This window comes from Solea solea, chromosome 8 (genome assembly GCF_958295425.1).
Source record: "Solea solea chromosome 8, fSolSol10.1, whole genome shotgun sequence".
NCBI classification, from domain to species: domain Eukaryota; kingdom Metazoa; phylum Chordata; class Actinopteri; order Pleuronectiformes; family Soleidae; genus Solea; species Solea solea.
The window spans coordinates 28,858,895-28,883,004 of record NC_081141.1 but is presented as its reverse complement, the minus strand read 5'-3'; the positions used below and the strand labels follow the sequence as shown (position 1 = coordinate 28,883,004).

Genomic DNA, 24,110 nt, shown 5'->3' with positions numbered 1-24,110 from the left:
GTCTATGAATGTTTATATCTTTGTGAGGACATGTTGTCTTTAAAGGGCTTTTTCAAGGTTAAGACCTAGATTTAGAATTATGAGCTAGATTAGGGTTAAGGTAAGGGTAAAAACTAAGTGATGCTGCTTCAATGTGTAGCCCAATCTTTGATATCTTCATATACACAGGCGAGGACACAGACGAGGACACTCACCTCCGTGTGCAGGGACATACGTGACCCTGTAGTTGTCCACGCGAGCTCTCGGTAGCGCCCAGTGAACGGTGGCGGACGTGTCGGTGACTTCAGAGAAGCGGATTCCTTTGGGAGCTCCCAGATCTGACACGGCATGAGACAGAAAAAACAGTCAGACCAAAAAAAACAAAACAAACAGATTTAGGTTTAGTCAAGAAGCAGAAGTCTGTTAGCGTAGCGTAGCATAGCATAGCGAGGAGTGGATACAGATAGATGACACAGTACATGTGTCACTAAACTGCATCAACAGCACTGTGCAAACGTCTGGTCACCGTTTTAGCAATACTTTTTTGACTACATGAGATTATTTCTGAGTATTTTTTTATAATATAACCAAAAACAGGCAAAATATGTACTTAGTCGTATTTCTTAGTAGTATTTCACAGGTGTGACCGCAGCTGGACCTGAGGCTGGTCCTACACTTGGGGATAAATATCCAGACTTTGTGCCTGATGCTCGACCGTTCTGATGAGTTGAGGCAGGTCTGAGCAGATTATCCTGTAGTTTGAGCAGTTTACCGACATAATCTGATAATTATGAGTTGAAATGTGAACAGAAAACACAAAATAACTATCTAAGTTCTGAAGGAACCTTCTAAAGGAACCATCTAAAGTAACCATTAGAAATAACCTTCTAAAGCAACCATCTAAAGGAAACTTCTAAAGGAACCATTTAAAGGAACCATCTAAAGGAACCTTCTAAAGGAAACGTCTAAAGGAAACGTCTAAAGGAACCATCTAAAGGAACCTTTTAAAGGAACCTTTTAAAGGAACCATCTAAAGGAACCATCTAAAGGAACCTTCTAAAGGAACCATCAAAGGAACCTTCTAAAGGAACCATCTAAAGCAGGGGTGTCAAACATACGGCCCAGGGGCCAGAACCGGCCCGCCAGAGGGTCCAATCCGGCCCACAGGATGAATTTGTTAAAATTTCACACTACGATTACAATCTAAACGCAATATTTTTCACTTCTAGATAGTTTAATTAGAATAAATTAAAGAATAATAACAGCATTACCTGAGCACTAATTATTCTTTGGTGCTTGTACAACATTCATGTTGACGCAGAAAAAACAACCCTCTACTGACATCTACTGATGTAATAAAACACTGTCCTCAAGTTCAAATCAAGTCCTTTGAGGTCTAGACGCAAGTCAAGTCTAAAGTCCCTGTTTGTGCGACTTTACTTGAGTCAAACACACACATGTATGAATCTAAGTTATTGGAAGGTTGTTAATAAGACAAACATAAACATCAAATAACACAGACGTGTTTGCACAGAGCTATTACAGAGCATTGGAACTGAGCCGCAGACCAAAAAAAGACACATAAACACACACATATTGTGTTATTGTTGAAGCCAAAGCAGATCCACCGCTGAAAGGCACTGGTTTTTAGTGAAGAGTGAAAGCAAAAGTGTGTAAAAAGAGAATGAGACTGAGAAACAAAGGCGGCTGGGCCAGCGCAGGCCCAGTGAGACCGACCCTCTTTCCAGAAAACAGCTAAAACCAAGAGTATCTTGCGTGACAGACCTGAGGGGATTAACTTGCCCCCATTTCATGGAAACACAAAAGTGAAACATGCTCTGTGCCCCCCCCCCCCCTCCCCCAAAACACATCCTTCTTAACAAAGACAGACACTGACATATCGGACGAGGCAGTGAACGAAGACAACACAATGACAAAGTGCTGAGTAAAGGTCCTGAGTGGGGGGCGACCACTTTTGAGTTTCTTCCTTTTCTGGAATTGTGTCGAAGCTGCAAATTTCCAAATTCACAAACTCACGACCGATCCACCCACCGCTGTCCCAGCAGCGGCCGCCACTCTGACACCGGCTCAGCGCTGGGACCACTCAGGAGCGCACACATCCACATACAAGACGAGCTCTGATCGTCATCCAAACACCTGACATTTGTTTCTAAGGAGAACCAACACCATGACACCTTGTTAGAAGACGATAAAGAAAACTGGAGCAGATAGTGACGTCTCATGCTGTTACACCAGAAAAGACAGGACTGTGCTGAGCCGTCCAGATTTCCCAGGGTCGGTTCTTTCTCCGTGTACCTGTTCTCACCCACTCCGTTACCGACTTGGAGCTTCTTCCCGTAATAAGCCCAAAGATTTGGATTTTGTACTCTGTGTCCTCAGAGAGTTCTGTCATCACCGCGGTTCGCTCTTCGCCACCCAGCACCAGCTCTCTCGGTGCTTGGCCCAGGCCCTCGGCCTGGCTCACCATTACCACAAAGGTGTCAAAGGCGTCCTCTTCGGCCGTCCAGGCCAGACTAAAGCTGTCGGGGGCGACGTCGGAGACTAGGAGAGCCTCCACCTTGGGTTCGGTGTCTGAGTGACAGGGTAAAGTCAGTGGAACTTTGACATTTGAGGAACATGGCAGTCACAGAGAATACTTTGTAGAAAACAGAGATGGAAGAAATGTACGAGAGGCAACAGAGCGAAGGTTGTGAGCCGAGAGTCTCCAGCTGCTTTTATTTCAGGTAGCGTGAACTGACCCATCGAAGCCACCGTGGTTAATAAGATGGAAAAGAGTCAAGCGGTGATTTCTAATCATTTTCAAGAAACAATTACTCTGAAATATAGACTTCTATTGCAACTTGATGATAAAATGGAGCATGTTTGGATTTAAAAGGGCCACAGGGTACTGCACTGCATCATCTGTAAGAACACTCACAGGTCCAGTTTGTAAGAATTAGTCGCATCTAAGGGTGGGACTGGCAGATTATGTCCAACAGAACAAAACCCACATATGACAACGGTCAACTACAATTAGCAAACTAGCTAGTAATTAAGGCTTCATTAGTGGTTTACTAAACCCTGAATTTAGTAGAGACTTACACCAAATTGGTGCAACCCAATCAAGAGTTCACCCTCTTTTGTATGCCCTTGTATTCTCTGAGCATTGACTTGTACATGTGTGAGTACCAGTAGACACTCTCGCATTATCTACAGCAAAAGTGCGCCATCAAGTGGACTAGAAAGCATCGCACTACATACGTGGACTCAGACTGGAGGTCTACTCGTCCACATGGGCTGGCACTACCAAAAACGGGCGGGTGACGGAATTTACGTGACATGGATCCTAGCAGACATGTCACACAGCTTTAGTCTATTTTTTACTAGATTTACAAATAAATACATCTGAGATTGCACCATCTGTTGAGTGTCAAGAAGAAAGAAGAAGAAACCAAACAATCTCTCATTTTAAAGTTATTATCCACTTATACAAACACACTTATAAGCAGCTTATTCTGCCATTAACACCTCCTGCACGTTACACACTGGACCTTTAAGAGTGACAGTAATGGTCCGATGTCAGTCACGAGCCATTCCTGGACAAGTTACGACAGCTTATCAACACCACCTGCTTCTTCTAAAATAGAAGGTGACTCATGTGCGTATGCAGACGGGAGTGCACGTTGTAAAAGCTAGTATTAAGCAGTCATTAGCGGCGGCTAATAATGGCATCGATAGGAAGCGAGAGGCTGGGGAAACAGCAGGAACCTACAAAGCTCTGCTTCTCCAGAGCTGAAGATAATTACCCACAGACGCTTCCGGTGGCGGTGCAGATGGACGCACGGACTGGACAGAGCTTTTAAAACAGTCTGATGTAGATGTGTGAGAGAGAGAGTGTAAGAGAAACCCAGCATCGCTGCTCATTAAAACGCTACACCAAATGTGAGGGTCTCCGGGGTCCGTGAACTCGCCTGAAACCCCCTTTTTTTTCCCCCTCATTGTGATGGGGGGGGGGGGGGCATGAGGCATTTGATGTGAGAAGAAGAAGAAGTGGAAATGAGAAGCAGAGCAGACAAATCCCAGGGAGCTGTCACTCTTCATTAGCCGGCGGGCAGCTTTGGCTGGTCAGTGGGAGAGAGGGAGGGCCACATCCATCAGCTAACATGTGCTAGCTCACTCCTAACACCACTGCACTTCCCATCATCCACACCATCTCAAATGAACCTGTTTTCCAGGCGAGAATCTGCTGCACGACGACGACAATACCCACATTTTTAGGAAAGTTTATGGATTAAGTGACACAGAAAAAAACAACATAATCTTAAACTGCGTCATCGTCCATTAGCATGCAGACAATGGGGCCGTGTTGAGTGCATGCCATATTCTTTTGCGTGGCCCCAGAAGCCCCTTGGCACCGCCGCAACAGAGCCCGGGGGCGATGGCAGCATGAGACTGAGGAGCCGTCCAGGCTTGAGGGAACTGGGCATGCATACAGAAAAGAGCCCTCACACAAAGCCACAAAAGCCCCTAAGGGTTTTTTTCTCCTCTGTCAGTCCTCCCATCTTTCTTCCACTTGACTGATCCTCATCAATGAAATGCTGAATGATAGTGTCGGACGAGATGCTGACATAAAAAAAAAGGAGAAGCTGAAACTGGATATTTTTGAACTTCTTCTCAGGGTGAAATGGTTTTTATTTGTGGGATTTTAATGAAAACACGCAGGTACAAGGCGTCATTATCCTGTTAATCACTGATAATGACTATGATTGGAGGTGAACTGGACCCGAGCACCTGTTGTCCCGCAGTTAAACAACACACTGACCTTTTATTTTAAATGTGTTTTTGCTTGTTCGCTCTCCACAGACCAGGTGCTGTGTGAGAGCGCACTGAACAGGCGGGCTGACGGCTTAAAGGGGGATCAAACCCAGATCTGTGGTTTTGTGTGCGCACTGCTTCCGAGTGTTAGCCCATTTCCCAAAGGGATATATATTCATGATGGACGGCTGATGAGGGGGTTTTTTGTTGAGGGATTTAGATTACTGTGCACACGCTGTCTGAATGGCGAGGATATTTTTGTTTACCCTGATAGCGGCACTTTACACCGAACATATCCGCGAGGCTCATTCAAGGCTTATTTTTCCAGTTTCACTTATTTTCCCTGGCTTCGAGGATGAGGAAAAACACAAAAACACATCAATCTTTCATGGCCAGTTCCTGGTTTAAATGCTGTGGTTGATCTATGGAGATGAAGAAATCAAGGCTATCGCCCCCACGGGTTCATCCATTCACAAAAATGTACCATTCCGTGGCCAAATCTAGACACAGGCTTCGGCACTTCACGTCCACTATGGGATAGTTCAGTCTTGGCGAGTTGTATGAGATATTTCTACATCATTAACACCGACTACATCCAGCGCGCAGATGTTTCCTTAGCTGGATACTCACTCTCGCAAAAACATATTTCACCACTTTAACTGAGGCTCATGTGATGAAATCCTCTCCTGCTAAGTCTACCAGGTCTTAATAATAATGTTCACCGCTTCCTCTCGCTGTTAGACAAACATTTCCTAATTCTAGGACGGTTCCTAGTAGAGGATACAGGGAGGAATTTCCCAGCGAGGATAAAATCTTGTGAGAGAAGTAGAAGGACCAATCCCCAACCCTGCTGCCAACTAGTGGTCGGAGGCTAAAGTAAGAGACAAAACCACTGTCAAAGAATCCACACAGTATGGCACAAGTGTATTGATATTTTCTCAGGGGCCACACAGGGGTCGTACAGTGGCTGACATTGTTGCCTCTCAGTGAAACGGTCAACAATCGTCCGCTCTGGTTTCAGATCAGGTTACATTGACTGTAGAGAGTGACTGGTTGGTCGTTTCTGTGACTGTTGATCCTCACGTGAAGGATAACGTGATTAAAAAAGGATGTTTTCTTACTCCCCCCCTTAATCTACCCAAAAACATCAACTTCACCAGTAAAGACAGCGATGACAGAGTGGACGAACGCCACCTGACTTTCATCCACAAGAATAAACGTCTAATGAGAAGAAGAAGAAGGAGGAAGCAGAAAAGTAAAGAGCCCAGCGTTGACGGCGTTGATACCTGTGATGGTGTCTGCAAAGACCGGGTCTAACAGGACGCCCCTGTAAACCCCGTACAGGTTGGCCCTGTACCAGGTGGAGGGCGAGAGGCCGGTGACGGCGAAGCTGCGAGCGTCGCCGGGCGCCGTGTGGTTCTGCCACTCGGCGCCCGTCTCCGCGTCGGTCACCTCGACGAGGAAGGCGTCAAACGCCCTGTCCTCGGCCGACCAGGACAAGAGGAAGCTGTCCCACGACACGTCGCTCACCGTAACGTCGCTCACCACAGGCTTCTCCTCGTCTGACGACAAACACATGGACATGGAGTTACACGCAGGGGTGAGACACACGGGTGAGACACACAGTGGTGAGACACACGGGGTGAGACACACAGTGGTGAGACACACAGGGGTGAGACACACAGTGGTGAGACACAGAGTGAGACAGGATGAACGTGGACGAGACAAAGATGTTTTCAGAGAGCAGACGATTAACAAACTTGAAACAGAGTAGATTTAAACTTCTCTGCTCTGTGCAGGTTTTTGCTGCTGTACCAACACATGAATCAGTGACTTTTAAAGTTTACACAAAAAAAGCTATAGTCACATATCGTGAAATGTTTCATGTTAAAATACAACATTTCAGCATGTTATAATGTGAAATAAACGTTATGTGTAAAACGTTATAATGTACAATATTTCACAATAAAATCCTATCATTTATTGATGTCATAGCATGAAAACTGTATGTTATAATGACACATTTGATCATGTTGTGTTATTAACAATAAGTCAATTTATTACTTACAGTGTAAAACTTTACACATTACACTGAAATCTAATATCACATTTTAACATGTCGTAATATGGTCATTTATTATGTTACAAAGTGAAAATATTCACTTTACAATGAGCTCATTTTCACACGATAACGTGATCATTTATTACGATATAATGTGAAATATTTTGCATTATAACAAGATCATTTTATCGCGTCTTAATATGAAATTTAATAATAGAATGAGACAATTTTCAGTTTTTCATTATAACGTCATAAAAACCTGAAAATATCCTGAAATGAAGTGAAACTGTTCATGTTTTTTTATTATTTTTCTAGCGTGGCAGAAATACGCTTCTGTAGCTTTATAATTATATAGAAACAGCGTTGGTCCAACCTGACGATGTTCAGGAGATTCAGGAGAACATTTCTTGTTGACAATAATATAAAATGTGACTCACAAACAAACAGAAAAGACGTGAGCCTCAGCTCAACAATGGCTGGAGTCCTTGAGACAAAATCAGCTGCAGAACCAGCTTATTTTTCATTTCAATCGCTTTGTGTTGTTGCTGAGATGATAGAACATTCCCTTATTTACACTATAAAAGGTCAGAGGGAACAAACAGCGTCCTCGCCTGCAGCCATCTCCTCTACATTACCATATAAGTGGAAAGATAGAAAGCAGCATAAGCAGCAGCAGCAGCAGACGTGCTGATGCAGTCTCTGTACGTTAATGGCTGTGAATGAGCCATTAACATTTTGAAGGTGCGGCGATGCCCGGCCAGTATATGGCAGAAGTACACCGTCCACTTCACACAACGCTGGGAAAGCCGTGCAGCAGCAGCAGCATTAACAGCAGCAGCATTAACAGCAGCAGCAGCAGCAGCAGCATCAGCAGCATTAACAGCAGCAGCAGCAGTATATAATTGGAGTCCATTGTGAGAGTAGATGAGAGAAGGAGATGGACCAGGTAAACATCAAGGCTTCCATTATCCTCTTTTCACCACGTAGAAGAAAAGAGAGAAAATGGAAGGAGACAATAGGAATGTGATGGGCTCGGCTGTTGTGGGGGTTTGGAGGGGGGCGGAGCCTCTCGCACGGATCAGCTGATCGCGGATGAGGACGATGCATTCACTCGTTCATCTGAGTCAGCAGAGAAAGATTCCAAACTTTGGGTCCAGTATGTATCAGGACTGGAACCAGAACAACCTTCCCTTTGGGTACCAGAGTAAAATGGTACAGTCCGGACGCTCGCGTTCACATGCAGTCGACGATGTTGATGTTTGTGACTCAATCAAATGGTTTATGGAGATATCGCGGTCGTTCTGATATCTGGCATTTGATCAACATGCGCTCACTTTCACATCACATCTCAACGCGAGGCGACATCCACACCACCGTGTTTTCATTTTCTTCCAAAGGTCTACTCATCCAGACTGATGGTTTGTTCCATTTGTGGTGGAAACTCTGAATTCCTGAGGTCATGGGAACTCGGATTAACCTCATGGGATTCAACGACGACTGTCACTGTAAAAACTCTGATTCTTTTACCGTTAATTTCACTTCTGTCGTATTTGTTTCACAGCAAATTTCTTTCTTTCTGGTGAAAAAATGTAGGGGTGGACAATATGAGCTTAGAATTTCAAAATAAAAGTGTTTGTTTTGATATGGGACGACCTAACGTTCACAGTAAAAAAACTAATTTATGATGCAAAATGAATTTTATAAATATCAAAAACAGACAGAAATCACTGAATAACCTGTTGATAACTCTTGCCCAGAAATGTTCAAACTAATGTGGAAAACGCAGAGTCTTCAGTTTTCATTGCTTAAAAATGCTGGAATTCATTTGTGAAAATGAAAATGGAGTGATGTGGATGTAGCCTCAGATCATGTCAGAACATGCAGGACCATGATCTGGTTTTTCCCTCAGCTGCTCGTGAGATAATCCGACCAATCCAACCCAAAAATGTTCTCTTCAGCACTTTCCTTCTATGCTGATGATGCAACTCTGCACACAAGGATGATATCAGGTGGAAACTCCCCCGACTTTCATGGTTTCATACTGATTCAGCAGGTCACCTCAGATTAGACACCCTGAAATCCTTGTAATCCTTCCAGAGATTTTCCCGGCACAGGGAGAATCCTCCAGACTCCCCCCTCTCCGCCGTGAAAACCCCCCATCGCGCGGCGTGTTTGTGCTACATGTTCGGGGATGATAACAGCAGCGAGTCGGGCCGGGCCGTGGATTAGAGAGCGGAGACAATGTTTTAACAGGAGTCGCAGCATGTGGCCTTTTATCTGACACAGCCACAGTTCATCGTGGTCAAATCGCACAAAACCAGAGGGGAGCAGGGCTTACGCCAACAATTATCACATGAATGAAGGTTCTGGAGGGCGCACACATGTCCATACAACCACCCCCCCAATCTACCCCCACCCCTACACACACACACACACACACGCTCAGTCTTCATCAATCTCTCAATCATGGAGCCTGACGAGTGCACGGACAAGTGGACGTGAAGAATAAGAAGAATAGAAACATGCACTGGCTCACACAGCTATTCTTATCAGGACCATTCATTTACACAGACTAAACCAAGCCTGATCACTAACCTTAACCATAACTAGTTAATGGCTAACACTAACCTTAACCACCAGGTCCTCAGAAACAAGGAGGTTCTGCCTCATTAGGACCAGGTTTTGGTCTTCATCAGGACTACTGGTCCTCATAAGGTGAGAGTAACAAATACAAGAACACACACTCACACGCATCAACGACAAAACAAGATTTCTTCTGCTTAAAGAAAAACAAACGTCCTTCTGCAGTTTTTACAGGACCGATGCCTCTTGTCTCCGCCCGCCCCTGCTCTGCTGCTGCATACACACAAACGCTCCCTCAGTCAGGTCTGATAGTTTTGCTTGACGACCAAACAGAGGCAGGATAAGAAGAAGAACAACAAAAATCAACAAAAGTAACTCAGAAAGGAGGTTCTGCGCTCTCTCTGACACAAACCGTCGATCCGCAGCTCACCAACTTCTCCCCGGTGTCGTATCGATTGTTGCCTGAAGCGCTGCGGTTAATAAGCAGCGGTTACATAACGGGAAGATTTACTCAACGACCACGGCACAAAAAATGTGCCGTAATTGTTCCATTTATCTTTTCTTGTTTTGGTTTCAAGAAAATAACAAAATAAGCCCACATGCTATAAATGAGCCTTGAAGGGGGTTTGGTTGGGGTTTGGGGTTTGGGGGGGGGGGGGTGAAAGGTAGAGACAGAGAGACTAACATTCACAAGCCAACAATGAATTCAATTCATGGCTTCAGTTTGGCTGCGGTGCTGAAGGACAAAAAAAAAAGTGTGGTTAATGAGGATTTCTCTGTTATTCAGTTACAGAAACACTGAGGTTCATTCAGAGGAAAAAACGCTGTCGCTGACACTTTTCACACCACTCACAGACCACTTACCCTAGATATACATATAGGAAACATACATGTATATACATATATATATATATATGTATATACCCGTGTGTATGTATATGTATACATGGATGTTTTCAGATGACACGCGTAATAACAAGAGTAAAGTGACCATTCACGTGCACTGGGCGTGTGTTTGGGGCTGCAACGATTATTAAGTTAATCAATTATTAATCAATGAATAGTTTGTGTGATTTTTCAGCTTCTAACATGTGGACATTTCCTGGTTTCTTTGCTCCTTAAAACAAATAAAATCATTTTGGTTTGTGGACGAAAACGAGACTGTTGAGAAACATCATCATTTCCACAGTTTGACAGACACTGGTTGACATTTTTCAACATTTTCTGACGTTTTATGGATCAAACAAGTACTCGAATAACGGAGAAATGAATCGACAGATGAATTGATTATGAGAATAATCGTTAGTTGCAGCTGTGGTTTTGTAACCAGGAAGAGGATTCTCGCCTCTAAACTTGTTTCAGATTACAAATTGCGACGAGAGTGGAAACAGAAATCTGATCACCTCGGATTTTCAAATCAGATTTGTGTCACTTCATTAGGGCAATTATCGGCAAAAAACAAAAGAGATTTCTTTGGGATTTTGACGATAACGATAATTAGACAATATCCTTTCAAAAATCCAACTTTAATAGTCTGAACTATTGTGTACAGACTCTTACTTGGCTCAAAGGGTTGGGATTAGGGTTCATCAAGGTAATATATCAAAAAGAAAGAAAATGGTATTTATATTTTATAAATGTGTTTGAAAAATCTTGACAAATTTGTGATTTAATTTTGAGATGGCAAGTTGAAAAGAACAGTTTTCCTGATGAAGGTCTAAGACCAAAACTTGCAGGTCTAGACAGCGTGCAAGAGTCTCTTAAACTGCTGCCAAATCTGTAATCTGGATCAGATTCGGATAAAACTTAATCTGATGGTCGAGTGTGTGATCCTGCGTACGCGTACCAAATTTCAATCTGAAGTGTTTTGTCAAAAACTGTAGACAGAACGTTAACAGAAGGACGAACTTACAGACGATTGAAACGTGACCTGCTTAGTGGAAAACTGGATTGAATTCTGTCAAATTAATAATTTCACCTACATTGTACACATGGATTTAACTGTGCATGTTTTTGTGTTGAGTTTTTTTTACAGTGCAGTTTACCTGTTGGTGCTGAGACAGTCGTGGGGACACTGGTCCTGCGTCCTCTCTCCGCCGTGACGCTGATGGTGTACAACATGCCGGGCGTCAGGCCCTTCAGGACGTGAGTCTCCGTGCCGACCGGGATCGTGTCCTCGCGCCTGTGGCCGTCCGCGGAGACGTGCACCAGTCTGTAGGCGTCCATTTTGGCCAGAGGACGCTTCCACTCCAGCGTGATGGTGGTTTCTGACACTTCGGTCACCGTCAGGTCTTTGGGAGCGTCCAGAGCTGAGAGGAGACGAGGGGAGGAGAGGAGGGGAGGAGAGGAGAGGAGGGGAGGAGAGGAGAGGAGAGGGGAGGATATTCAAGAGTTAAAAAAAATCTCTTTAAAAACATGAAAACATCGTCTGGCACATTTGTTTTGAGTTTCTTCTTCTCGACTGCCAAGTCACAATATTCATTTAAACAATAACAACATTACAAAACTGTTTGTTTTTTTGTTCCTTCTCCAGCAAACATTTGTTTTATGTTCACATATTAAATTAAATGAAGACAAAGAAGCAGCGCTACACAGCCTCTCATTAGACCTGCTGTCCTGTAAGAGCTGCTCATGAGCAAACTAGCAGCGCGTTTACTAGCTTTTTAGCAACTATACAAGCTAGTTTCTCAGCTTGTTAGCAAGAGAAACTAAGAAACTAGCAGCTAGTTGCTGGAAAAAAAACTAGCTGCTAGTTTAAGTTAAGTAAAGTTTAGTTAAGTAAAGTAACAGCTAGTTTGCTAGCTTCTAACAAATAGGAGAATGTTTCTTAACTGTTCAGCAAAGCTAAGCTAGCTAGTGAGTAGCAGGCAGCTTCTCAGTAACCACCAGCTAGTTACTTACCTTTTTATTAACTAGGGGCTAGTTTCTTAGCTTCTTGTACATTAGTAGCTTGTTTCTCAGTGAACTAGCAGCTAGTTTTTCAGCCTTTTAACAACTAGTAGCTTATTTCTCAGCTTCCTAGTTTCTAGCAGCTAGCCTTTTAGCAAAATGTAATGTTGAGTGTAGTCTTGATTTGTTTGAGTACTTAGTTTTGGTACTTTTGTCGATTTCTGAGTGTCTCTCTATACATTTACTATGTCAAACATATAAATAAATAATAAATAAATAAACTTTGACATAAAACAAAGAGTAGGTTTGTATGTGTCCCACGTGTTCAGACACACACGAGCACAGACTGATGAAATCCTCTCACCGGTCACGGCGTTGGTCGTCGTGGGCAGACTCTCGCGCTCATCTTTCACCGCCGTGACTCCCATCCCGTACTCTGTGCCGGGTCTCAGGCCTGGACAACGATGACAACAGAAGTCATAAAAAGCCACGTCATGTTTTGTTAGTACAGATCCATTGAGGTGTCACTAAATGAACCATTTGGAGATGGAGAGGGAGAGGGAAGGGGACTCTGGAGTCGAGTGGCCAGCTGTTTCTTCTAATGGCTCCGGCGCCTGAAGCACAACACAAAAAGACTCTCATGCGGCTTGATTGCATAATAGATCGCAGCCTAATTGCATTTCATGGTAAGCCTTTGCTTGGCGGCCAAACATCAGCGCTTATATTTGCATTGATGGATCTATAGGGCCCTTGTCGCCGTGCAGAAACACCACTTGCTATGATGATACAGCGGGCCGCGGTGGCTCTTTGGTCTCAATAATTAAGCCTCGCGCTCGGTCCGATCGCTCCTAATTTTGTTATTAACTCCAACAGAGGTCATCGCACGCAGAGTCTTACAGCATGAAATTACACCCAATGCCCAGGAAACGCATTATCAATAAAACCATGAGCGTGAAGGCAATTACAGATAATAACTGTGTGAAAGGAGTGTGTGTGTGTGTGTGTGTGTGTGTGTGTGTGAGACAAGCCTCCCAAGGACAAAGAATTGGGGGCAGACAAAGACACAGTTAGCCTGTTGTTGTTGTTTCTTTCTCATCTAATCCTGCAGTGTGAAAGAAAATAAACACTTCACATAGAAATACATAAATAAAACTGGATTATACCAGTGATTTTGACCAGTGGGAATGTTTGTAATCAACATTCAGTCACACTGCGTCTAATGACTCGCTAAGGGGAAACTTGGACTTAGTAAAGTAACATTACAGCGTGTATGAAGTGCCAGTTACTCCCCTTATCCATATGAGTCATGTATGTTTGTATCACTAAATCATTAAACACTAAATTATGAAAATTCTCAGTAAATAAACGATAACAGAAGATATTAGTGATGTTCACAACATAAAAACTGGCCAAAGTCGTACATTTAGATTGTCTTTTCTACATTTCCAGTAATGATTTAAACTCTGTTATGATGCTGTTCATCTAGACTTCTGATTTCTGACTTCTTTCTTTTGATATTGTACTTGTTTAACAATAAAAATAAAAAGTTTGGAGTACCAGTATTCAAAATAGTAAAACTACAAAGCACTGACATCATGAAACGTCTATGAAGAAAAATCATCACTTTTAGCTAAGAGGGTCACAGGAGCTGCAGGTCGACTGCTGCCGACTGGTTTGTGACACTTGGTTAAATCCAAACCAAGGATTTCAAACACCGACGTCACAAGAAATAACACATTTCAACTCTGTAACGCAGCTCGAGGCGGAGCAACAACTCCTAAAAATGCTGATTTTCTCTATGGACTATGGTGTGGGAGAGTGAGTGTGTTGACATTATAAAGTCTTCCTTTAAAGGGATAATTCTGTTTTTTTTTAATGTGCGGTTGTGTGGGGGCACTGATGCAAAGGCCTTCACCACGACAACAACAACAACAACAACAACAACAACAACCACCGAGTGTTTTTTCTAATAAAACGTCGCACGAACATCTCCTCACATATGAAACAGAGCCAGTCCACTCTGCAGAAACACAAGCGTGACCCTTTAACGGCACGTTTTCCAGCTGTGTCGTCTGGAAACACAGCGCTAATGAGCTAATTATCAGCTGGAAACACGGAGAGTGTGTGTGTGTGTGTGTGTGTGTGTGTGTGTGTGTGTGTTGAGCAGCTCCGGAAGCAGGTTGTTCTCTAACAGAAGCAGCAATCGATACCGACCATGGCCTGATTTCATGATCACATGGTTAGTGAGTGAGTGAGTGAGTGAGTGAGTGATTTAATTAAATAGTCTGTTAACAACAGAATCGCTCGTTCTTTGAACTTGGAAACAGACTCGTGTCACACTGAGCAAAATGACACGTTACACAGTGAAATACCTGAGAAACTTTGGTACCATGTTATTTTAAGTGTAACTAAACCTATAAAGCAAGTTTTTAAGTGTAAACCAGTGTTAGTGTGTATATGGTGATGTTTTGGTTGATCCCGGTGCTAATGGTCAGAGTAAAGTATAATAAATCAATGTATCTACTGCCCTCTCTGGTCAAACACCTGCTACTGCATTCAGATTTTGACACTGGCTTTCTAACACATGAAAACAAGTCTACGTGAATACGTTTTTAATCGTATCTTCATTTCGTTGTGGACAAACAACAAACACAGTACTGTGGGAAAACGATGATGTCATAGTCCCACCTCTTTCTTACTCTCGCCTGGCGCATGAAAACCGATAAAGATCGAACTTTAGTCCATTCTTTCGTCATCATCTTGTCACAGGCTCCTCCCCCTTTACACCAAAGCTGTTAGCAAAAGCTTTGTCGCATTTTTCAAAATCAGGCCTTTGATGGAGCCACAGTGTAGATGCTAGCTACACTGGTTTATTCAGACTTTTATAAGTTGAAAAAATATCACAGAGGGTTTGGGTTTGAAAATGGAAGAAAACAACCCTGAGATTCACGGTAAAAGTTTTTCAGAACCTGAACGATGTTTGGTGTTTGACTACATTGAAGAGCATGAAACACTTTGTAGACTCGTGTCAGTGATGAGCAATATAACTTAAGATGTAGAAGGTCTGTGATCCGATTCAACCAGTCGCACCAGAGTTAGTCAAGGGTTTATCTGGTGTTGTGTAGTCCTTGTGAGATGTTGTAAGGTGTGTGTATGATTGCGGGTCAGTACCGGTGATCTTGGCCTGCGTGGTTTCCTTCGGTCCCGCAGTGAAGAGCAGTTCTCCGTGTTCGCCTCCGGACAGCGTTCCGTACTTGATGCGGTAGTTGTCCACCTGCGCGTGACTGTTGGTCCACTCCAGGGTGATGGTCTCGTCGGTCAGCTCCACCGTCTGCAGGTCTCTGGGTGCGTCCAGGTCTGAACACACACACACACACACACACACACAGAGTTTGACTTTAAAACACTTCCTAATTTTAAAACTTCCTCTCAACTCATTGGAAAAAAAGGATTTTAAATTGAGATCGTTGTGCATTTAAAGTCCCTGTAAAGTGATAGAAATATCATTTCTCACAGAAAAATGTGATATGAATGAGTGAATAAGTCACTTGTTTGTTACTGCGATAGTTTTATAATCATTTTAGTATATAGTATATATTCAGTTATAATTATCCCTTTTTTAAATACTATTATCTATCTAAACTCTTGCTTCTTGATTTGAAGTTGTCCACATGTTATAACAGTATTTGATCTGTCTGTTTATGATATGAATACATTTATTTTACATTATAAATATGCTTTTATTGTGAAGTTTACTTCATTTCATATCAAAACAAACACTTTTACTTCGAGATTCTGTAAAATATTTGAATAAATATCTTTTTTGTGATATCTTGACTGTGATCACAAATGTCATCATTACTGTCCGTGTATCATTAAGATAAGATAAGATAAGATAAGATAAGATAAGATAGTCCATTATTTGTCCCGCAGTGGGGAAATTTACATTGTTACAGCAGCAAGACAGTAAAGATAAAGATAATAAATAATAAACATGCATTACCAAAAAAGAAAATTACTATTTTCTATATAATTATTATTTTCTAATAATAATTATTATCGTTAAACTAAGTTAGAGAGAGGTCAGTAAATGTAGACCACACTGTTACTGAAGGTGTACTTCCTGTTGCCAGTAGGTGGCGCAGTGACTGGCTTTGTAGGTTATCCCTAAAAAAAGAAGATGAAAAAGAATAGAGACGAGGCAGAAACCTGCTGTGGGAACACAGCGCCTGTTAAACTCGGTGAGATTGTGAATTCCGCAGGTCCTGGTGTGCACCCCGAGTTTGGTGAGCCGTGAAAACTGTGCTCAAACAGTAGATGAGGGCCAGTCAGTGCCGGGGCACTGATTCCTGAGCTCATAGTGGAGCACACATGCGTGTATAACAGGATGTAACGACTCGTAAACAGCTGTAAGTGAAGCGTACGTGTGGTCCTGACGTGCAGCGCTCAGCAGGTCCTGAGACTCCTAATAAACCTTCATCATCATCATCATCATCTTTTCCACCCTGGTCGTAAAGATGAAGCGTTTTTTTTACCTGTGAGGAAGGACTCGTACACGGGAATGCTGCTTCTGTCTCCCAGCCGCGCCGTCAGGGAAACCTCGTAGTGGGTGTCGGGAGCGAGGCCTCCCAGGTGATACTGGGTGTCGGTGTTGCTCAGCTCCACCACGCTGCGGTCGCTGGGATCCGAGCTCGGTCCGTACGAGACGCTCACGCCTTCCACGTGAGCCACGGGCTGGAACCAGGTCACCAGGGCGGTGGTGTCCGTCACGTCGCGTACGTCCACGCGGCTGGGAGCGTCGATTCCTGCGGGAGGAGACAGTTTGTTAGACGTCTAATCTGAGTGATTATACAACGCTTGTATGGTTTATTGAACTTTAGTTAGTTCTTTGGTTGTTCCTGATCAAACATGACCACCAGGAAACGACTACGTCATTCAACAGATGGAATGATGTGTTTCCATTTAGTTCATCGTGTTCCAGTTGAGAAGACAGAAGAACACCTTGTGAATACAGAGTTCCAACAACAAACGGAACGCACCAACATGTCTCATCAAGACTCTCTTATGGTTTATTGTTCCCGGTCAAACATGGCCGCCATGAACAGCTGGGAATGATGTGTTCCATTTAGTTTTAGTTGAGAAGACGGAAGAAACCATGGACTCAAACATAACTCGACATTATTATCTAGACATTATTAGCAGTACCAGTCAATAACAGTACAGTAGTGTGTGTGTGCTATTGATTTACTTTTTAACAAATATGACAGAAGTGCTGTTAACAGTTACAGAAGCAATGTTTTTTTATGGTGGCAAATGTCTTGGAATCCAAAAGTCTTTGGATTCCAACAACAAATGGAACACACCGACGTGTCTCATCAAGACTTTTATGGTTTATTGAACTTTAACTTTAGTGACCTGAACACAAATGTAACTCGGGATGGACAGGGTTAGCCATCATTAGCCATCGTTAGCCATTGCTAGTAATACAATAATAGTCAATAACAATCTGTCCAGTATTTTCCGAGCTCGGACAAAAATCTCTCTCGATCGCGTTTGGACAGAAAATGGGAAGTTTTCTTCCCTATAAGAAGTCTATTTTTTTCGATGTTTTAGAACATCTGAATATGGACACTAAATTTGATTTCGGTTTGGATTAGAGCAGGACTCATTTTCAGTGGCATAAAACAGTTGAATAACGGCAAATTCTGCACCTTTAACCGTTGATTTCTGCATGTTTTCTATGTATTGTGTAAACAGTCGGGTGCTACGTCGCTTGGCTTTGCTTTGTTCTGTGAATCCCCATCGTCACGACATCACAATCGTATTCATGAGTGCAGCCGATCGTTTCAGAGACGCGCAGACGGCGCTTTCCCGTTTATTTATAGATCAAACCCCCTGCGTCCGTGAAGGACGACTTTTCGCCGGCGCCGAAATTGATCCGTCACACAAAAGCAACTTTGGGAAAGTCGACCCTCTGTGCCGTGCTGATAAAATGAAGAGTGTGAGCTTAACGTTTCCCGTTTTAAACGTCTCTGTGGTTCTCCTGGGAGGCTGGAGCTCCTCTGAGCCCCGACTGCTCCACTGACACACAGTAGGCCTGGCAGGAAGAGGAGGGGGGAGGGGCCAGACTTCACACAGTTAGCTGCTCAGCATGTAAATCCCACAGTACACACCACTGGCTGCTGTAACGTGGGACAATAAGAGTGAATCTCCACCTGACACTGTGTCAAGAACTGTCATGATCATTTGCAGAGCGGCCATTTTGCATTGATGTTTACGGAGTATGCTAACGGTGGCTCTGTTGCTAAATACAACTCAGTCATCATCGGTTTGATTATTTACACCTGTGCTTTTCCTACTGAGGTCCAAACAGATAACAGACCTATAGAAACTCAGTGAGCTGATGTCACACAACAAAAACCGCCATTTTGGCAGGAAAATGACACTGCACATCCATAGTCTTAGGGGGTTGGAATCAGAGGGAACCTCACGATACGCAATACATGGTCGACATTACTGACTGATAATATCATGACACAACATTTCTGCGATAATTAATATATGATGAGGCTTTTGTTTAGCGATAATTATTCACAACATAGAGAACAAAGGTCATAAAGTCTGGAGCTTCTCTTAACGTAGCTTTCTCCACCATTATCCCGCTGTAAACTCCCTCTTCTTCAGCCAGGTCACTTCCACCCAAGTCTAACCACATTCACTTGAGCAGCGCCACCGTGAGGAGACATAAAGTAGTGACGGCCCGGCGAGTGAAACCAGCAGAGACTGTTTCACTTCAGAGCCCCGCCCTGACGTATCGATTATCATATTTCATGAAGAATATGTCGCCAAAATGATGTTTTGTCAGTCTCTTATGTGTCTGTTTGTGAAGATGGTGGACAGATGTTGTCAAACCGTTAGAGTTCACAGTGAACTCTTAAAACTTGAAACCTGCTCTGGTGCTGTTCATTTGTTTTTACGAGTTTTTCCTGCCAACATGGCGGCGTCAACAAACTGACGTCTGATTTCTGACACAATATAAGATATGTTGATCATTTAATCCAAATTTAGGCCAGTATTCAGATGTGGTCCAGAGCTGTTTACTTTTAAAAAACAAACAAACTACAGATTGACAGATTTAGTCAAAATGAGACATTGTTGTCACAGTGGCAGCAAATCACTCTTGTACCAATTTAAAGTGCTTTTATGTTGACGTTACTCAGGGGGAAATCCATCATCCATGTGATTTAAAGCGTGTGATTGGGACATAAAGTGTTTTCGCAGGACACAGAGCGGTTTGTGCTGCTCGTAAGAAAAACAGATCCAGACAATAAAAGAGAGGAACAGTCATAATCTTTGCTTTTCTACAGAAGTCCAACACGGTCGTTCATGACAGCGCCGCCGCCGCTCAAACCGCTTTTGCTTTAGAAGACAAATATTGTTATGACAGGCCTGCGATGACATTTCCACATATGTGTGTTTACTCTGGCCCCGCGCGCACATGGATCTCACACTAAAAATAAGCAGAGGCACGGAGCCTGGAAGCAGCTGCCGTTTATTAAAAACCTACAACGTGGAGCGATCAGGGAACATAACGGCGCTCGTCTGATGTGCTCTGCAGAAACAGGAGTCTCTCAGGGGGAACGTGGAGTGAAGGTTTCACTTTTCACTCAGCCACAAGTTCTCCATTTTAACTTGAGCTCCAGTCAAAATCTAACCGTTTTTGTTTTTACATAACTAAAGAAAATAATAAAGTGTTTTTCATTTTATTGATTCAGTACTTAAATTCTGATCAACCTACTGAATTTTTGACAGGTTTACTCATCATATTCGCACCTTTTCCCAGTCAAAACTGAAATGGAAATTGGAAATGAATGGGTGAAACTGTGTGTTATTTTAATTTTCATTCAATGGATTTTGAGGGGTTTATTCAATTTTTAATGCCATTTAATGCTCCCACCTATGAAAAGTATAATGTGTTCATCGTGCAGACAGAACCACTGTATTTTCATTAGATTTCTTGAATTTAATTTTATAAACAATTTATATGAATGAATGGGTACAAGTGTATTATGACACTGAATGTTAGTAGTTTATATAATTTACTCACACTTTGATGCTTCCGGTCAAAAATGACCACCATAGGAAATGAATGGGTAAGATTATGTTATGTTTATCCTACAGAGCAGCACTGAAATGAGTGGTTTATTCAACCTCTTATGCCATGTGGGAAATAATGAACATTGAAATTTAAGTTTACTCACGTCCGTGACAACTTTGGTAATCAAAGCTGATCAAAAGTGATCGCCATGAGTGAATGGGTGAACTAAATAATGTTTATCCAACAGATGGAACACTGAATTGTCCATGTTTTTTCTTTAATTTAATTAATTAATTTAAGATTTTAGTGGTTGATTTAACTTGGTCACAACCTTTAGTGTTCCCCCATCAAAAATGACCACCATATGAAATAAATGGGGAATCGTGTCTTTATCTAATGGATTCAACACTGAATTTTCAGGGTTTTTTACTTTTTTTTTTTTTCTCATTGAATTTTGAGTAGCTTACTAAATTTCATCACACTTTTGGTATTCTGGTCAAAAACGGCCACCAGAGGAAATGAAAACGGTGAAAATGACATGTTCATCCAACAGATGTATGCTCATGCATTCGCCCACTTACACAGTATGTGTTATATCTGCTTATAACCTTCCATTTTACTCCATAATCACATTCAATGTGCAAAAATCTATCATTGTCTTTGTTTTTATTGATCGCCGTGGAACAATCCTCCAGCCTTTATTGCCCCGATGGAGCTGTGGTGATATCTCATAACTTGCCGATATGGCTGAAAAATCCATATCTCTGTTCTCTAACCTGGACTAAATCACAACAACACAGTGAAATCTAATGAGCTAATCGCTCACAGTGGACGTGTGTGTGCGGGGGAAAGACGGACCAGATGTACGACTCACTGAACCTCTCAACGGTTCGGAGGTGACAACCTGTGGTTGACAGCTGCAGGTGACGCCTCGTCCCACACATTACGCTCTATTTGTGGAAAATGCCCTCGCTCTGTGTGCGAGTGTGAAAACACAGACTTCAGGTTTTTATAATTGAGTCGAGAGGAGAAAGAAAATGATAGAACCTTAAATTTAAATTTAAAATATTCATGACTGGTTTACTACACTATGGTGTGAACAGGTTTTTGAAAACAGTGCAGTTTTAAGGTCAAACACATTATTAAACATTTATTGGTGAAGTATAATGTTGCAGCTGAATATCTTCACCCCCGTGTAACCTTCAGTTACCCCAAAAACACCTCAACTCCTAAATTTACAGAAATCTTTAGTTATAAAAGGTTGAATTTCGTTTGTCATTTGCCAAAAAAAAAATAGCAGTAACATGTTGTGTTAACATTAAGTTTTTGAAAGATTTCTTGAATATTTAAGTCTAATGTTAGGGTAAATAAAAAATACCGGTAACTAGATTTTACACACCAAACATTTAAGAAGGATAAAATGACTATATGATAAAATCATATACTATATTTTACATCAAATTTGTATCACAAAGCAAAACAAAAGCTCATGATCTGTTTTAGATTTATCCTTGCCATATAAATATAAATATAGTCAGATAATATGGAAAAATTCCCACATATTTTCTTTTTTTGGCAGAATTTTCCCAACCCTGTAAGTAATTATTTACCAAACATAGATCAGTGATTATTACTGATTGTGTGAAACAGAGCATAAACAGTTGATTATATGTTATTTTACAGTGTGTTGTCACTCTCAAACTTCTCATAAGTCCATAGAAATGACCTTTGTATCCACATTTATCTCCTATATTAATGAAAATATCACCTATCAGGGTTGAGGTGATGTACTGATGAGTTCCTTCATCAATTATTAGATGCACATCAATCTTCCCTTATCAGATGAAAAGTAAAGAGTTAAGTTGAGAGTGAATGTTCACCCTCGTGGAATAAAAAGTGGAAACAAAAGCCGGATAAGCCCATTAGCAGCAGTGAATGTCTCCACTTACTTGTGACGATGTTCTTGGATGCCGGCGGCCCACGCTTCTTGTTCTTCACCACCTCCAGCTTGACCTCGTACTCCTGGCCGGGTCCCAGGCCCGACTGCTCAAAGGTGGTCTCTGGACGACCGAGCGCGTTCAGAATCTCACCTTCCTCCTCTTTCTGTCAGCACCAAAACACACCAGTCAGCAACCACTTCAAAGAGCAGACCTGGCATCATGTGAGGAGCGGAGGAGGAGGAGGAGGAGGTGGAGGAGGAGGAGGTGGTGGACGTCCAAATCATACATAATGGCGCTCTGGGTGGCGTTTGGATTTACGAGTTGACAGCGGACTCGGTCGTACAGAGCGTGGCTTTGACTAAATCCTCGTAGCAGTGTTTGGAGAGGTTTGTGTGAGCTCTCGAGTGGGAAAATAAAGCAGTGAAGAAAGTGGAGGTTTGTGTGAGCTGGAGCCGTCGGGACACGCTAGCACTTTTCGACTGTTTTGTTTTCACATTCTGGCTCGGCCGAAAGCGTTTTCCACAGGATCTCTGCTCTTCGTGTGTGTGTGTGTGTGTGTGAAGAGATTACTGCACTGGTGGAGTCAGGGGTCTGCAGCGGCTTTAATATATGGTTTCTACTGAAGGAAAATAAGAATAATGACAGGATATGTGCGGCAGACGCGACTTTAAGGGGCTTTATGTGAAATAAGTTGCGATCTGGAACGATAGAATATGTGAAAACGGCAGCCGTTAGCGTTCAAAACAGTGATTCCCAAACTTTAGCCAACCTTTAAGTCAATATTTATGTGTATTTGCTTTAAATAACATGCATATAAACAAGGTTTTTGATAAATTTACCAAACGTCTCTTGGGGGTTGTTTCAAAATTCAAAATGATAAGAACTGGTTAATTTTGAATTCTCCTCGTTTTGAGACATTTTGTAGATGTTTTTGAGAATATTTTGAGATTTGTTTTGCCTTCTATTTTCACATCTCTTGTTTTGAGCTGTCGACGTCGTAATGCATCATCACTGCAGACCCGTGTTTTCCTCTTTTTGAGACATTTTTAAGACATTTTTTTAGGTGTTTTTGAGAGCTGTACTGAGGCTTTTTAGAAAAGTCCTCACAAGGATTAAAACAGGATTTTAAAAAGTCAGTCATCAAATAAATAAGAAGAAAATGTAAAAAAAAAAAATGTGTGCAAATCAATTACTAAGACTTTGACGCAGGAACTAAGCTGTTTCTTTAGGACTTAACCTTCGACACCGGGAAATTTGAATCTCCGAGCAGATGGAAGGAGCTGAAATTCACTGAAAAGAGGATGATGGGAGTCATTATTACAAACTGTTCACTGAAACTCTGGACACAGCTGTGACTCCCCGGTCAGCTGACTGCTAGACCATTTGATAATAATCCATGACACAAGAATGAGAGAAGGGTAAAGCCGTTCATCATGCGTGGCAAAAGGTGGAGCAATTTTCAGCACATTACTAAACTGGCTCCACCTTTGTTGGCAGTAAAGCCAGTAATTTAATTTTCCTTCATCTCTGAATACATTTGTGACATAATGTAGAACCGTGGGTGTCAGGACTCACCGTGTTCCTGAAGATGAGGTTCCAGCCGTCAAAGGGAATGTTCAGTGGATCCCACTGCACCTCCACGGACGACTCCCTCACTGACTTGAACTTGAGTCCTTCAGGCTCAGGCAGATCTGCGTGAAAAAGAAAGGAATAACTTAATCCAGATCTGTTAGTATTCACACAC

At 42.4% G+C, this 24,110-nt stretch overlaps 1 protein-coding gene across 2 annotated transcripts in view; it reads right to left on the bottom strand.

The window, feature by feature from the left end:
- tncb (tenascin Cb) overlaps positions 1 to 24,110 on the bottom strand; it is a 55,649-nt gene that overhangs the window by 7,126 nt on the left and 24,413 nt on the right. The window contains exons 5-12 of one of the 2 annotated variants that reach the window (XM_058635473.1): positions 23,942 to 24,057; positions 22,376 to 22,529; positions 16,864 to 17,133; positions 15,500 to 15,685; positions 12,693 to 12,782; positions 11,485 to 11,748; positions 6,081 to 6,356; positions 195 to 317 (exon numbers count right to left, since the gene is read on the bottom strand). In XM_058635473.1, coding sequence (XP_058491456.1) covers positions 195 to 317; positions 6,081 to 6,356; positions 11,485 to 11,748; positions 12,693 to 12,782; positions 15,500 to 15,685; positions 16,864 to 17,133; positions 22,376 to 22,529; positions 23,942 to 24,057 — 1,479 coding nt within the window. The remainder of the gene's footprint in view (positions 1 to 194; positions 318 to 6,080; positions 6,357 to 11,484; positions 11,749 to 12,692; positions 12,783 to 15,499; positions 15,686 to 16,863; positions 17,134 to 22,375; positions 22,530 to 23,941; positions 24,058 to 24,110) is intronic. The other variant, XM_058635474.1, reaches the window with a different exon arrangement.